General features: G+C 28.1%; 1 protein-coding gene across 1 annotated transcript; it reads left to right on the top strand.

The window, feature by feature from the left end:
• The first annotated feature begins 11,249 nt into the window (after positions 1 to 11,249).
• Positions 11,250 to 13,321, top strand: LOC126665335 (3-ketoacyl-CoA synthase 4-like). Its single transcript, XM_050358106.2, has one exon. It carries the CDS (start codon positions 11,321 to 11,323, stop codon positions 12,809 to 12,811), a length of 1,491 nt encoding a protein of 496 aa, XP_050214063.1. The 5' UTR covers positions 11,250 to 11,320; the 3' UTR covers positions 12,812 to 13,321.
• Positions 13,322 to 16,535: the final 3,214 nt, after the last annotated feature.

Here is a 16,535-nt window from a genome sequence, read left to right as displayed (position 1 = left end):
CGACTGCAATATGTTGCCCAAATGCTGTGCATGGCTTTAATCAGCTTCTTTCTAGGATTGTATCTCTGATGGAGTACAGATTTATTGTTGGAAAATCGTTGAGAATCATGCCTAAATATGCCAGTGTGATGTTATATATTAAAAAATTAACTATTAAACGCATCAACGGTGGAACCACTCACAGGCGGACTCGTGCGTTCGCTCTGGTCGGAATTCTATGGAAATGCAAGTTTTTTTTATTCCAATTCTAAACTACATCCTGATTTGTTTTCTTAACCATTAGACCTATTGTTTGGATTACAATTTAGGGTTAACAACAAAACTATTAAGAAATGCACTTAATTTTTCAAAAATACACTCAAAGTTCAAAATTCCATAGTTTACCTAAAATATAAAAACCCTTTACGATAAATTGATACAATAACATCTCTTCGATAATATAATTTTTATTACATTAAAACTTATAATGTATAAATACAAGTATATATTTTCTAGCTATATAATAAAAAAAATTCAAAATATTATTTAACCAGACAATGTGGTATTTATAATTAAATTAAATAAAAATGAGATTTGTCAGTGACTATTTAATTTGAGATTTATAAAAATATTTTTGACGTAGCAGTAATTTTTGGACTTTCAATTTTTTTTTTATCAATAAAAACTTGTTGTTTGACAAAAAAGATAAATTAATCAACTAATTAATGAATAAAATTCTAAAAAAATCAACTAATTAGTAATTAATAAAATTCTAAAACTATTTTGTTTTGCCTCAAACAATAGTTTCAGACAAGTGTAAAGAATAAGTTAGATGTATTAAATTTAGGTTTAACCTATCTTAAGGTCTTTGTATTTTTCATTTTTTTATTTTCGTCCCTAAATATTTTTGCTTCGTTATTTGGTCTCTATAATTTTGAAAATAATTTTATAAATAATTTTATTTATTTATTTGATCCCTATACTTTTAAAAACAATTTTACTTGATCTCTTACACCTTCGTAATTTTATTAATAAAATAATTTTATAAAACTGTTTTTAAAAGTATGTAGGTCAAGTAAAGAAATGAAAATATATAAAAAAAAATACAAAGATATTAGGATAGGTTTTATCTTAAATGTATGAAAGAGTAGGGCTGAAAATGAATATTTTATTATTCAAAATTATGATTTTAATTTCTAAATAATCTACAAGGAATAGAAACTAGAGAAAGAATGCAAGTGGATTGGATAGTGCTATAGCATCAAATCCCAACTTGATCTGTTGGCCCATATTTTACCATTGTCGTATTTGCCTGCACTTAATTAATCCATTCACACTAACTATATTTTCGTTAATTTTATTTTTTTTTGTGAAAGATAGCCTACTCTAATTATTAGTGGAGTTAGTGGGAATTAATATTAGACATATTTTAAATAGGCATACTGCCCGTAAGTGTTGAGAGTGAAACCCCCAACCTCATACACACAGGGGCGGAACTACCCTTAGGCTCGGGTAGGCTCGAGCCCGAGCTGCCGTCGGAAAGTGGAAGGACTGGGACCGGTGAAGCCGGCGGAAAAGTGGACTGTGGAAGGTTTTGTTTACAGCAGCCATGGCTGCTGCTATAGTTGTTCTATGAAAAACAGATGAAGAAGATGCAACACGTCTCTTTTTTTTTAGGTTTTAAATGGACCGAACGACATGTCGTCCGATCCATTTTAAAAACTTTTTCTAAACGCCAAACAAATCGTTTGGCCTTTGGAAACAATAAATTAAAGGGGCTAACCGCTGTCGTTTAGGTTTAGCCCCTTGGTGCTGTTTAAATTAAGAGAATTAGATTCTCTTTTCAATTCCATTAACCAATCAACCCCTTTTTAATTCTGTCAATTTCTTAATAATTCCATCAATTCTTTAACCAAACCCATGAATTTATATTCTATATGTATTTTCCAGTATTTCTAACTTAATTTCCAAAACTTTCAATCTAATCTTTTTAATTTTAAATTCTCTTTCAAAATCAAAAAATCTCCAAATTTGAATAAGTATTATTTTTTTAGAAAAATTATTTGTGTGAATTAATTTAGTTTACAAATGTATAATATTGTGGAATAGCTATATTAACATTATTTTTTTATATTTGAAAAACCAAAGAAATGGTTAGAAACTTAGATACAATAATATTTTTAATTATTGTCATTTTATCTTGTTGATAAACAATTGATAAATTTTATTATTTGGATTTTTTATGACAGTAATGACTAATATTTTATTATTTGAATTGTCTCGCCGCGATCGAAACTAATATAAAGATCTATTATAATAGTTATTATTTGTTTTTTATTAGTATAAATCTTATACAAACGAATTTATATATTAATAAGTGCATGTTGTTTAGCCCGGGCTGAAAAAAATTTATGGTTCCGCCACTGCATACACATATCATTAGTTTATAGATATTAAGATATAACTATTTTTTTTTGTCAAAAGCTAAAAGATATAACTATTTTTGTTGACCCGGTATAAAGTGAGATATTTGAGTAAGATATTGTTATATTATTTGCAGAACATATTATAAATTATAAATTTCAAATACATAATTACTTAACTATAACAATAAGATAAAAAACTCTTCTTAATTTTCATGAAAGAATACGAAATAAACTTACATGAAAAAAAATAAAAAAAATTTTCATTTGAGTTATAGCTCATTGGTGTGTGTATATATATATATATATAACTTTCGTAAAAAACATATCTATATTTTGACCAAATAACTCTATTTTTATTGTTGAGCCGTCTCAATAGATAATCTTCTATACTAAATTTCGTACTAAAAAATGGAAGTAATTCAGTTTTTATCATAATTAAAAAAAATAACAATTAAAAAATTAAAAAAATTAAAAATAGAATTGATATTAGCTACCATCAACAATTAATATAATTAATTTTTATATTATTGATGGTAGCCAATGAATAAACTGTAAGAAAACTTTTATGTGGTCAAAGTGTTTTTAGAGAATAAAATGAGAACAAAATATAGTTTCTTTGATATGCATATTTTATTAATAAGTACTATACATAAATCCTTTGTTAACAAAGAGATTAATCCCTAATAATTGTCAACATTGTCATATCTTTTAAAAACAAAACAATTCAGCAAAAGAAAATAAGATAAAGAAAACGACAAAAATGAACGCAAATAAATGAAAAATGATCATTTATGTTTTTAAGATTTATCTATAGGATCTCAAAAAGTAAGCAATCATGCCCCGATTTTGACTCATAAATGAGACGTTGGGGTCTGATTGTTAAAATCGGGAGTTTGATTGTTCATTTTTTAAGACGTTAGGAGTATATTTGAATTTTTCCGGACGTTGAAAGTTTATTTAATCATCGGGTCGAAACTTAAGGAAATAAATAATTTTTTTTCTAAAATCAATTATTATTATTTAATATTTATAAAAAAATTCAAAATGTAGAAATGTATATTACAGAGTTCATCCTTTAAAATTTTATTTTTTATATATGAAATATTATTTTGTCTTTAAGGAATTTTTTTGGGAGAATATTATTATAGAGGTGGTTGTGTGAGTAATGTCAATAATAACACCATCCCCTTTATCAACAACCCAACCTTTGCCAGATATGGAAAAACTTCACCTCAACCCTGGCCACAGCCTTTATAGTACTAGAGATTCAATGAAAATGATTATACAATTCCCATACTCCAACTATATTTTTCATCTAATTTATTATGTATGATTGAACCATGTGGGAAATAGTCTTTGAGTATTAACATCACGAAAAATTATCGCACGCAACAATTACGTCATGTCATTCGTACAATAAACCAATGATGTGTTAGTCATGTGAAAAAATTAATAATAATTAAAATATTTTCTATACAAATATTTATTAATTTATTATAAATATGACATGGTACAACCAATACATAAAATAAACACTCTAACATAACACTGACAAGTGGTTATCTATCAGTAGTTCGCAAACTCAACCAGACCGAATTGGCTGGTTTAACTGGCTCAATCACAAACTGAATGCTAGATTCATTTGGTTCCTCTTAACAGTTATACATTTAGTTCAATCACTGTGAATATAAACAATCGTACCAATACTCCCTTCGTCTTAAATTGATAGGCAGTTTAGGACAAACACAAATATTAAGAAATTTAATAATCTATGTAAAATGAGTAATTTTATGACAACATACCACACTTACCCTTATTTAATGGAGGTATTAACTTTGAATTTTAGTTTCTTTTACTCTCTTTTAAGAGAAATTATTAGGTAGACTCAGTCCACCACGTCATTCGTGGACTAAACCGATCATATCATAACACCTCATTAAATGAAGGTATTCTTGTAATATCATATTCAAAAGTGTATGCAAATAACAAACGAAATTACAAACGAAATTAGTCTAATACATATTTTTAAAGGGACAAAAGAGATATACTATTTTTATGGAGGGTCATCCTAGCGTCTTAATGTTTCTTTTCTAAACATATACGAAGAATAATGATATAATTATTTATATGAATTCGAGATTAGTTGACGCTTAAGTAAGTATGTGTTCATTTCAAGAATTAAATATTTTTATATTTTAATTTTTGATAAATGATTTTAATGTATATTACTTCGTCTTCTAAAATAATAGTCTCATTCTAAAAAACGCACATATATAGTTCTAAATACTAAATAAATATAAACGCCGGCAAGAATGTCAATTATATCAATCATAGGCGATTTGATTTTTTTGATTCAATTAGAGTCAATTCCATTCAAACGTTAGAGTTTATTTTATTTTAATTGTCTACAATTGAAACAAATAAATGAAAATCTGATGCAGTTGATATATTTGACAGGTTCCGATATAATTAAAATTGTCGCTAAAAGTTTGGATTGATTTGGTTATTAAGAATAAAAGATATACTATATAGGAACGCTATATGAAGATAATTGCTGTAGTACCCAAGCAACTAGTCATGTTGCTTTCAATTCAACAAGTGGTGAGAGTACTTCTACTACATCTCATGAAGATGAAGATATCAGATTAATGAAAATGGACCATGGTTTGAGTTTGTGGCCGATGAGGGCAATAGAAAACAGAGTTTATAGTATTATATTGACTTTTATGCATCATCTTACTACGCCTGCACTCCTCGGTCGTTAGCTTCGCTTCTATCATCGTAGGCAAATACCGAGCTGTTAGCGGTCCAACCGGTTCAATAACCGGTTGAATAATCAGTTTGTCCGATTCAATCCGGTCCAAACCGGTTCAATCATATTTCCGACATTTTATATTTTGTGAATTGGATCATTACCGGGTTCCAAGTTCGACCGGCCGGCCGGTCCGGTTTTTAAGACACTAGTTTAGACTAGTTAGTAGTATTTTTATAGTGTCTGTATTGAAATAGTTTGAATTAACCCCTGAAAAATCCCTCACCTTTCAACCCCCCTTCGTTTGCACTCTCACCTTTCAAAATCTCCAATTTTACCCAAATTATCACCTTTCATTTTCAATTGCACCCTAGAAGTATTAAATTGGGATTTTGTCACTAAAAAAAGTTGAAATCGATACTTTATATTTTAATTCATGTTCTAAATAGTTCTTAATGTTTAAATTTCAACAACAAAACCATATTTAATGATATTTTTAATTGATTTCTATTTTATATAAATAAATTTAACTTTTAAAATTTTAGAAAATATGATTTTATTGTTGAAATTTAAACATTGAGGACTATTTTAGAATATGAATTAAAATATAAATTATCGTTTTGAACTTTTTTATAGTGAAAAAGAGCTAATTTAATACTTTTAGGGTGCAATTGAAAATGAAAGGTGGAAATTTGGGTAAAATTGAAGATTTTGAAAGGTGAGGGTGCAAATGAAGGGGGGTTGAAAGATGGGGGGGTTTTCAGGGGATTAGCCAAATAGTTTTGTGTAATATTTTTATTTTTTTTATATATAATTGAATATTGTATATATGCATATTTGATGCATCATCAATTGATTTTTGATTGGATTTTAATTTTTTTAAATTGTATATGTTCTTTATAAATTATTTACCAACAAAATCTGTCTGCAATTAATTTTTTTTAAAGAATGATCACCGATGGACTACTGACATATTTCTCTGTTGACAATTTGTCGACTCATTTTCCAAAGATAAATCTATCAGCGCTAAGTTGATGGTTCAACGATGACAATGTCGTCTGTAAAATTGCAGACGGGTTGTGAACTACAGATGATGTAAAAAAATTGTATATTTTCGTAGAAAATTATTTGCCAACAAAATCTATCTGCAATTATTTTTTTCTTCAAAAATGATTACTAACAGACTACTGACATATTTATCTGTCAGCAAATTATTGACTCATTTGACGGACAGATCCATCAGCGCTAAGCGGACGGTTCAGCGACGACATTGTCATTGGTAAAATTACAAACAAATTATGAATGACAGATGATGTTGGTAATCATCGATGTCTGCCGACAAAGATGGCCATCGATACCTACCGACAGATAGCCGGCAAAAATGTGTCTGTCGGAAAAAGTTATCAACATAATTTTCATCGGCGGTTTAAAAGTTGTCGTAAATTATTCATTAAATAAAAATAGAATTACTAACAGCTTTGGGGTTTATAGGTCACTAATTTTTTGTTTTTAATAGTGATGTTATTTATTAACAAAATTGTTTTTATAGAAGTGTTAAAATATCACTTTATCCTTACTGACTCTATTAAATATAATAACTTTGATTTTTTAAATTATTAACCCATACTAATTTTCATTGAAAATATTATCTTTATTTTTTGTTTAATAATTGGAAAGAGGAAGAGTTTGTGGGAGAAGTTGAATCTACAATTTCGACAGTTCAATGTCTAATATTTATACCATTTGAAGTATAACTTGTTGGTATCTTTTAATACTTATAAATGTGAAATTTTTATCTTTTACACTTATAACATATTTACGGAATGAAGAGAGTTACTACAAAAAATTCTGTATTTGATAACAATAATTTTGTAATTAATTTTTTTTTTGCTGCTAAAAGACATTTTACAGGAATAATTTTAAAAGTTGCTGTCATTAGTTAAATTATATCAGTATTTTAAATAAATTTTATTACCAATGACTTAAAACAACGTTTTATTAGCAGTAATATGCCACTGTTTTTTATTAATATATATTAATAATAATAATTTTAGTATTATTAAAAAAAATATTTGCTGCTAATTCTAGTAACGTCGGATAAGGCAGGATATTTGATGATTTCACTTTCTTTCTATATATGCGTCTTGATCGATAGTTGTATTAACTAATAATTGATACATAAGTCTCAAGTGGTAGTGTAGATTTGACCGATTGGTCGATCCTCTTTAATAACATTTGAATTATAATAAACCATGACAACCAATTATGCTACAATTATTTCTATAGCCGCCTTTACAGAAAGCATGGGGTGAGGCTCTTTCATATTTATAGTAATTTCTATGAATATTTTGAGTAACATTGTATAATCCAATATTTTTAACTCATTTTTATACCGCCTGACGTGAAATAAAGAGTCGATTGATTAAATTCTGTTTTTTTAGATATACACTTTTGAATGAAAATGAAACGAATGAAATTTTACTACGTAAGGTGGGTTATAAAAATTAGATTAAAAAGATATATGGGTTATAAAATATTTTTTGGAGACATCTCAAAAAACAGAATTTAATCAATGCACTCTTTGATTGCTACGTCAGACGATCGAAAAAGATAGATTAAAGATGTTGGATTATACTCCATCTAAATATATATAATTAATTTATTATTTAAATATTTCAGATCTGAACTGAAAAGATAAATAATAATTATCTCTTATTAAGTACGAGTACTATTTGTTCATACTATCATATTTTATGTGATAATATTAATTATTTAAGTATAATTTGTTTTTAGATTTAAAATAAATATGAACTTTTAAAATGAGACATGTATGAACTGGTACAAAAAAAAATATGAACTTTGATAAAAGGCATGTAAGTATGAGTTATGTTTATTTTTAAACAAGAAAGAGACTTTTAAATTAATTTTATATGATTTTTATATAATTAGTTTTAATTCAAATATGGCTTAATTACTTAAAAAAGGCCACTTTAATATTTTTTGTTTATACCCTGACCTTGTAAAAAAGTCATTTGTACCCAATTTTGAGTTTCCAGGTTTTATTTTTACCAATACAAGATATAATTGACAATTTAATGAATTAAAGGATAAAAAAATTAAAAACAATCAAATAAAAAGTTATATCATACGTCTAATTAGTATAAAAATATAAATTGAAAGATTATTTAAATTTTTTTTTTCAAGTGAAAAGAGCCAATTTTAATACTTTGGATAGGAACGAAATATAAAAACACAAAATTGGATACAAATGACTGTTTTCTAAGATCAAGATATAAACAAAAAGAAATTCAAAATCAGATTTTTTTTAAAATCAGATTTTTTTTAAATAATTAAGCCCTTCAAATATCGTACAGTATAAACCATATTATAAGTAGCCGACACTGATGACTGGAACTATCTGTTTACTGTTTGTTTTTCAAGACACGATTGGACGCCCGATTAACTTCTTGTACTCGCAACCATATTTTTGCTGGATATCAAAATCTCTCTGAATAAAGACTAGATTTGCATTAATTTTCTATTCATGTATCACAGCAATTACATTAGTATTTAAAATATAATGATTTATATTCGAGAGTTATCTAAAATACATGGTTTAATGTCTTTAAAAAATTCTAACCTTTCATCACCTTTTCAATCCTATCCTGACGTTACAAATCTATCAATTTTACTCTATTTTGCATTTTTTAATTTCAATTGTACCTAAAACATAAAATTAACCTTTTTTTTATTTAGCAAAAATGCTCTAAATTGACCCTTTTTGCATTACATTAACTTTTTATATTAAATTGACTATTTTTAAATACATTTAATGAACTTTTGTCAAATAAATAAAGGTCAATTTTATACTTCAGGGTACAATTGAAATGAAAGAAATGCAAATTGTGATAAAATTGACAATTTTTCAACGTCAGGGTAGGATTAAAAAGGGGATAAAAGGTCGGGATTTTTTTAAAACATTAAGCCAAAATACATTACAGGTTCTAATATTAGTGCCACCAGTTTTTTGTTCAATCGGATGAATAAATTACACCTAAAAATAAATTGAAAATACGGACAAGGGCTAACCAATTGAACCAACGGTTCAATTGGTTCAATCACCGGTTGAATTGGTTCAATCACCGGTTCAACTGACAATCTCGTTCGAGTCAACTAGTTTAACTCGGTCCAACCGACTCAAGTGTATTGGGTAAATCACACCGAACAACTTGCCGTCTCTAGTTCAACCTACCGGTTTTTTCCGATTTTTTAATCAGAGATTTTAATATATAATTAATGTCATTTTTAGTTACCAATGCGAAATTATATCCATTAAAAATTAGTTATAAAATGAAAATAAAATAAAATGATATAGATGCGAAAATAGATAAAATAATTAATTTTAATTAACTTAAATGTATTTGTCTAGATGACCTAGTATTTGGGACAGAGAGATTATATAATAACTGGTACTCTTTCTGTCATTTTTAGGAAGGGATACATTTTATTTTTTTATGTTCCATTTAGAAAATTCATATCATGTTTTAATGCCATTTAATTATAAGGAACGTTGTGCTTCTTTAATTCCTTTTTTTAAATAATAATAAATATAATTCTAAACAAATTTATTACACCACCACTATTAAGGATAAAAATATATCAATTATTGTCTTATTAATCTATATTTAAAAGACATGTTCATTTTTAAATTCAATGGAGACAATAATTAGTTTATGTTTAACTGAAAAAAATTAAATTTAGTAATTGCACCAATTGATTAAAATTTAAAAAATTATGATTATATTATTACAAGAATGAACTAAAGCTATGCATTTTAATTTTGAAACTAATAAATTAATTTTTGGCACGTATATCATAATTCATATTTTTGTCCTTTTTATTTAAAAATCAAATGGCTTGATTATTAAATTATATTTTCATTAATATTTTAGCACTTTTATTTATTTTTGGTATAAGTCAAGTAAATCAAAGGACTATACTTTTAAAAAAATTTAATTTAGTCCACAAATAGAAATTATATTTTATGAGATTAAATAGCTTAAAAAGACCATTTAATTTGTATCACTTTTATGATATTTATCTTTTTTTTATTTTCTTATTTAATATACACATTAAAACAAAAACAATATTTTTCTTAAAATTAAAATGTTAATTAATATTAAAAAAAATTAAATTTAAGTCACTAAATCATTAAAATTTATATTAATATTAAGTTTTTGACTTAGTTGATAAACGCCAAAATTGAGCAAAAAAAATTAAAATATTATCGAAAATAAAAGTGGAGGATTATATTATTTAATTTTTAAATAAAATAGATAAAAATATGATAATAATATATCTGAAGAATTTGAGAGTAATTTGTATTTAAAATTGAAAAAAGCAACGACTTTTAATGTATGGCATATAGAATGATAAGAAATTTAGCTCTCGTATCATAAATGTTACTACCTCCGTTCTTTTTTAGTTGTCCATTTAGCCAATATTGCACATACCAAGATAGTGCTTCTTTTGTCTTAATTTATAAAAAAAAATACTAATATAGCCCTATTAGTTAATAAATGCCTTTTAAATTAAAACATAGGGTCATTTATTAGGGATGGGTAAACTTGGAAGATAAGTAGCTAATATCACATGGAATTATTAAATGGACAACTATTTATAGATAAATAAAATTGGCTAAATGAACAACTAAAAAAGAACGGAGGTAGTATGTTGTTTGGTAGATTAAATGTAAGAATTTAAAATGTATATGGAGTATTTATCAAAATTTTAAAAATGTGATTAAATTACAAAAGAAAAGAATAATAAAGAAATTAAAAGGCAAACTCAAAACGCTAAAGGTTATTATTGAAAGGAAAACTCAAAACGCTAAAGGTTATTCAAAAGTTTTATTCTCCAAAAAAAAAAGTAATAAAAAAGTTTCCATAAAAAAACTAGTAAAAAGTTGATCTTTTTTTTTCTGAGAAGAGTTGAAAAGTCTTCAAAAAATTTAACATTAAATTAATATTTTATGTTTTGATGCAATACGCACAAACAACAATTGTTTTTCTATAAATACAAGCAATTTCAAACCCAAGATACAGTTGCTCTTCCCTCTATATTTTTCATATTCGTATCTTCAATTAAGCCATTCAATTCTTCCATGGACAACGGTACTAAAATAAATGTACCAAATGTCTCGCAGAGCATTAATGTCAAATATCTTAAACTTCTCTACCATCATCTAATCTCAAATCTATTAACCCTAACTTCTATTCCTTTAATTATAGTTGCATCCATGGAAGCTTCGAAGATGAACGTTGACGATTTCAATCGTCTGGGGAGCTTCCTACAGAATAATCTCATCGCCGTCGCCTTCGGCTGTACTTTTCTCATTTTCAGCCTCATCGTTTATTTTCTGATCAGACCCAGACCGATCTACTTGATTGATTTCTCTTGCTATCGCGCTCCTGATGAACACAAAGCTCCCAAGTCAATGTTCATGGAGCACTGCAGACAATTCGGAATTTTCGAGGAGTCTTCACTAGATTTCCAGGAAAAGATTTTGGAACGTTCCGGTATGGGAGACGAAACGTATCTTCCAGAAGCCGTCGGTTATATTCCTCCCCGGCCGACGATTGCCCTTGCCAGAGAAGAAGCTGAGATGGTTATGTTTGGTGCTTTAGATAATCTGTTTGCTAATACTAATCTTAACCCTAAAAATATCGATATTCTTATTGTGAACTGTGCTTTATTTAACCCAGCTCCGTCGCTGTCTGCTATGATCGTAAATAAGTATAAGTTAAGGACCGATATCGTAACTTTCAACTTGGGTGGTATGGGCTGCAGCGCCGGAGTTATCGCCGTCGGGCTTGCGAAAGATTTGCTGCAAGTTTACCGGAACTGTAATGCAGTTGTGGTTAGCACAGAGATTATAACGTTAAATTGGTATAAAGGAAATGAAAAATCCATGTTGATTTCTAACTGTATTTTTAGGGTTGGAGGAGCTGCAATGCTTCTTTCTAACAAATCTAGCGATAAACGACGTGCGAAGTATAAGCTTCTTCATGTCGTCAGAACGCATTTCGGCTCTGACGACAAGGCGTTTAATGCTCTCCGGCAACAGCAAGACGGTGAAGGAAACGTCGGCGTTTTGTTAACGAGAGATGTTAGCCCTATTTGTGGTAAGGCTTTAAAAGTTAATATCACTAAGTTGGGTCCTTTGGTGTTACCGATTAGCGAGCAGCTTCTCTACTTAGCAACTCTTATGGTTAACAAGCTGTTTAAAGCGAAGATGAAGCCGTACGTGCCGGATTTCAAGTCGGCGTTCGACCATTTCTGTATACACGCCGGAGGAAGAGCGATAATTGACGAGCTAGAGCAGAATTTGAAGCTTTCACCAGAAGACGTGGAGGCGTCCAGGATGACTCTTCATCGATTCGGAAATACTTCGTCAAGTTCGATTTGGTATGAGTTAGGGTACATTGAATCGAAGAAGAAGATGAGAAAAGGAAACCGTGTGTGGCAAATCGGCCTCGGCGGTGGCTTCAAATGTAATAGTGCAGTATGGGTGGCGCTTCGAGACATTAAACCCGCACTTAATTGTGCCTGGAAGGACTGCATAGATAAGTATCCAGTCAATCTCGATGATTAATTAGTATTTGAATTAGCTACTATCACCCTTGAGTTTATATGAAAATTATTTTCTTTTTCAAAATTTTAAAAAAAATTATTGTTTCCCCTAACACTATATTTCCATTTAACTAAAATCCCATTAAAAAATATGGGATTTCAGTTCTCTAATATGATCTCAAAGTCAGAAAAACTTTGGTTTTTTAAAATTTAAGGGAGAGACAATAGTTTCATATAATTTCAGGGGTGCGATAGCAATTTATGGCAGTTGTTAAGTTTGTGAGAATCACTTGGATTACAGAGCATGCAATATAGCTAGGCACCAGTGGCAGTCATGAGCAAGCTAATTAAGCTGAAGGCATAGTGCAATTAGTTGTTTTTGCTTGTTAATTATTGATCCTTTTAGCCTATTATGTTATGTATTTTGTGTGATTAAGACACTTAATTTATGTTCAGTGTGCTTCTTGTTCCAGTACAACAATGTATACCTTTACTTTTTGGTCAATAAAAACATATCAATGTTATTATGTTATCAGTTAATCAAGAATATCGTCTAATGGTGTAATCTCATTTGTATCCGGTGCATGATCGGAATGGAAAAGGAAATGGAATTTAAATAATTTTATAATTTCAGATGTATTTTATTTTATTTATTAGTTGTTTTTTTGCAAAACACGTTGAACTAAAATTTAATTTAATTAATTTTAGATGTATCTTATTTTATTTATTAGTATTTTTTTTTTTTGGTTTAACACATTGAACTAAAATTTAATTTAATTACTATAAAAATGAAAATTAATTTCTGAAAGGAATGAGAGAAATGAGTCATTCCCAATAAAAAAATAATCTATTTTTATTTTTAAATTATTTTTGGATAAAGTAGAAAAAATAGTAAAAATAATTTATTCTCCATTTCATTCTCTTATTATTTCAGAGGAACCAACCCCCATAAAGTGGTTATAAAAAATTCATTCCACCATCTTGCATTTTAGTAAGAGCAAAAAACAAAGATTTTTTTTTTGATAAGTATACATTTATTATATTTACTATGTCTCAAATCTATCATTAAAGTAAAATTTGATGCATATTTCTAACAAAGAATTATTAATCCTACACACTCTAACTGAAAAATAATAATATATGATGTCGATTTATAATTTGAATCTTTTATTAATTTTTTATTTTAATATCTTTGTCGTTTAATGTATTGGAATGTAGAATCTAAAGTTTCCATAAAAGTTTGAGAATTCAGTTTGAACCTTAACCCATTTTTTTTCAAGAACTATATAAGGTAGAATAGATTTTCAAAAAAATATAAGGTAGAATAGTAACCAAGTAAACACACATTTACTCTATTTAAAAATTGTGCTCTCATTTCACTTTAAAAACAACTTTTTCTTTTCATTTTTTAAAGGCGAAGAGAAGATGATTTTCCGCTTAACCAGAAAATCATCTTCTCTCCGCCCATAGTATTATTATTTATAGATCTATTTTTTTCAATAAGTTTTTTTAAGGTATTTGTTTGGATTTTATTTTAATTGAATAAATTTTGAAGGTCTTTTGGCACTTTCTTAATCCGAAGTTTTAGATCGCTCAAGAATCTTTAGCGTCTATTCGAGTTTAAGATCCATATTCTTTTAGATCTAAATATGGAGAGGTTTATAAATCTATTTTTTTAGCATTTTTTGAATATGAAAACCGAAAAATACTAGCTTTTGTTGCATAGAGCGGATTGCTTGTCAAATCGGCGAAAACAATTATCCAAGTACCCCGCTCTACGGAAACATAGATCTTCGTTGAGTTAAGACACGAGATCCATGCCTAGATTTTTCTCCTTTTCGATTTATTTTTTGCTTATCTTGAATGTTGATTTAGTATTTGATAGTTCAAACTTGAAAGATCATATTGTTTTTTTTTTATGAATGAATTTGTATTAAAAAGCCACGAGAAGTGGCAAAACACCTAAGACAAAACTTACACACAAAAAGTGACACAAAAGTGCGCACTAAAAGCTACGCCTCTGCGATAGAAGAGAACCAACGAAAGTTCATAACAATACAATCTGAATTTTTAAAAAAATCCATACTAGAATAAGAAAATCTAACCTAATTACATCGAAAATAAAAGACCGCCTTGTTAAAGCTCCACAGGACAATAGTGAAAAAACTGTATTTTTGTTTCGAAAAACTCTCTTATTACGTGCTTTCCAAAGTTCCAAATAATCGAGTCCCAAATCGAGCACCATAACTTGAAGTATCTACCCACATGAATCAAGAATCTCCATTGCAGCAAAAAATCATCAAAGATCCTCGGCATAATCCAGTTCAATCCAAATTTACAAAAAAACTAGATTCCAAACAGAATTAGCAAAAGGACAGTGCATAAGAATCTGATCTTGATCTTCCGGATCACCACAAACACCACAGCAAATAGAATCATTTGTGTTAATGTTTTGAGAAGCAAGAAAAGACAGAGAGGTTACCCGACCATGAAATGCAGTCCACATAAAAAATTTCACTGGAGGAGGTGAAATGTAATTCCAAATACAAGGGAAGGGTTTATCAGTATGAATATGTCTTCGTTGAAGCTTCACAAAGGAACTTGGAGTATAACCCAAACTTCCATATTTCCAATAAATCTTATCACTGTTAATGTTGGAGCTGCTGAAAACAATGTCCGAAACCTATGATTCACTACTAGAAAACAGTCGATTAATGACGAATTTGGAATCCGTCGCTAAAATCAAATTTAGCGACGAATTTAGCGACGGATTTTGAATCTGTCGCTAAATCCTCAAAAAAATGGCGGGATTCATCCCGCCAACTTGCGTCTCTAAAATGGCGGGAAAAACCCCGCCAATTTTTTTCACTTTTAGCGACAGATTTAAAATTTTGTCGCTAAAAGTGTTACTTTTATTACATTTAGCGACAGATTACACAATCCGTCGCAAAAAGTATTAATTTTATTAAAAAAATTATTTATTAAAAAAATTATCAAATATCAAAAAAATTATTATATTAGAATGCGGTAATAAAGTGTAAAAGTAATAATTTGTTGTTTTTATTTAAAATAATTATTAGAAAAAATAATTTATTAATTATTTATTTAAAAAATAATTAGTATGAAAAAAATAATTATTTTATAATGCGGCAGTTAATTGCAGGAGTAAATATTCGTTCCTTTTAGTTATATTTAAATATAATATACATAGATATGTATCAAGAATCTGAGTTAGCTAAAATGGAGTTACGCGCAGGGAAACTACAGAGACAAAGAGGTTTGGCTGAGAGTAATGGAAGGATGGCTGACCTACTGGGAAGTTTGCGAAAATTGTAGGAGGATGATGATAGGTGACCGATTTCGGGTGGTGGGTGGGTGACCTGGGCTATAGATTAAATAATGTTTCATTTTTAGCTTTAATTAAAAATATTAGTTTATTTTTTATTTTTATTAAAAGAAAAATTAGTGACAGATTAAAATCTGTCGCTAAATTTTTTAATGTCCGTCGTTAATTTTTTCTTTCCGTAGCTAAATGATTTAGCGACCAGGAATTTAGCGTCGGATTAAATTTTATAACTTTATCAAAAATAAAATGATACTTTTGATTTAAATAATTTTTATATAACTTTACAAAATTTATCTACAAATAATTATTTAATAACTTTATTGTTAAATTTTGTATAATTAGTCATACTTATATCAAAGAAACTTATATGAATTTCATTTTTATAAAATAAAATAAATTT

Source organism: Mercurialis annua, linkage group LG1-X (genome assembly GCF_937616625.2).
Source record: "Mercurialis annua linkage group LG1-X, ddMerAnnu1.2, whole genome shotgun sequence".
Taxonomy (NCBI): Eukaryota; Viridiplantae; Streptophyta; class Magnoliopsida; order Malpighiales; family Euphorbiaceae; genus Mercurialis; species Mercurialis annua.
Note: the sequence above shows the minus strand (reverse complement) of the source record. Positions and strands in the feature narration are given on the sequence as shown.

Excerpts from the sequence above, each read along its gene's own strand:
- LOC126665335 (XM_050358106.2), top strand. The coding sequence starts at position 11,321 with ATGGACAACGGTACTAAAATAAATGTACCAAATGTCTCGCAGAGCATT.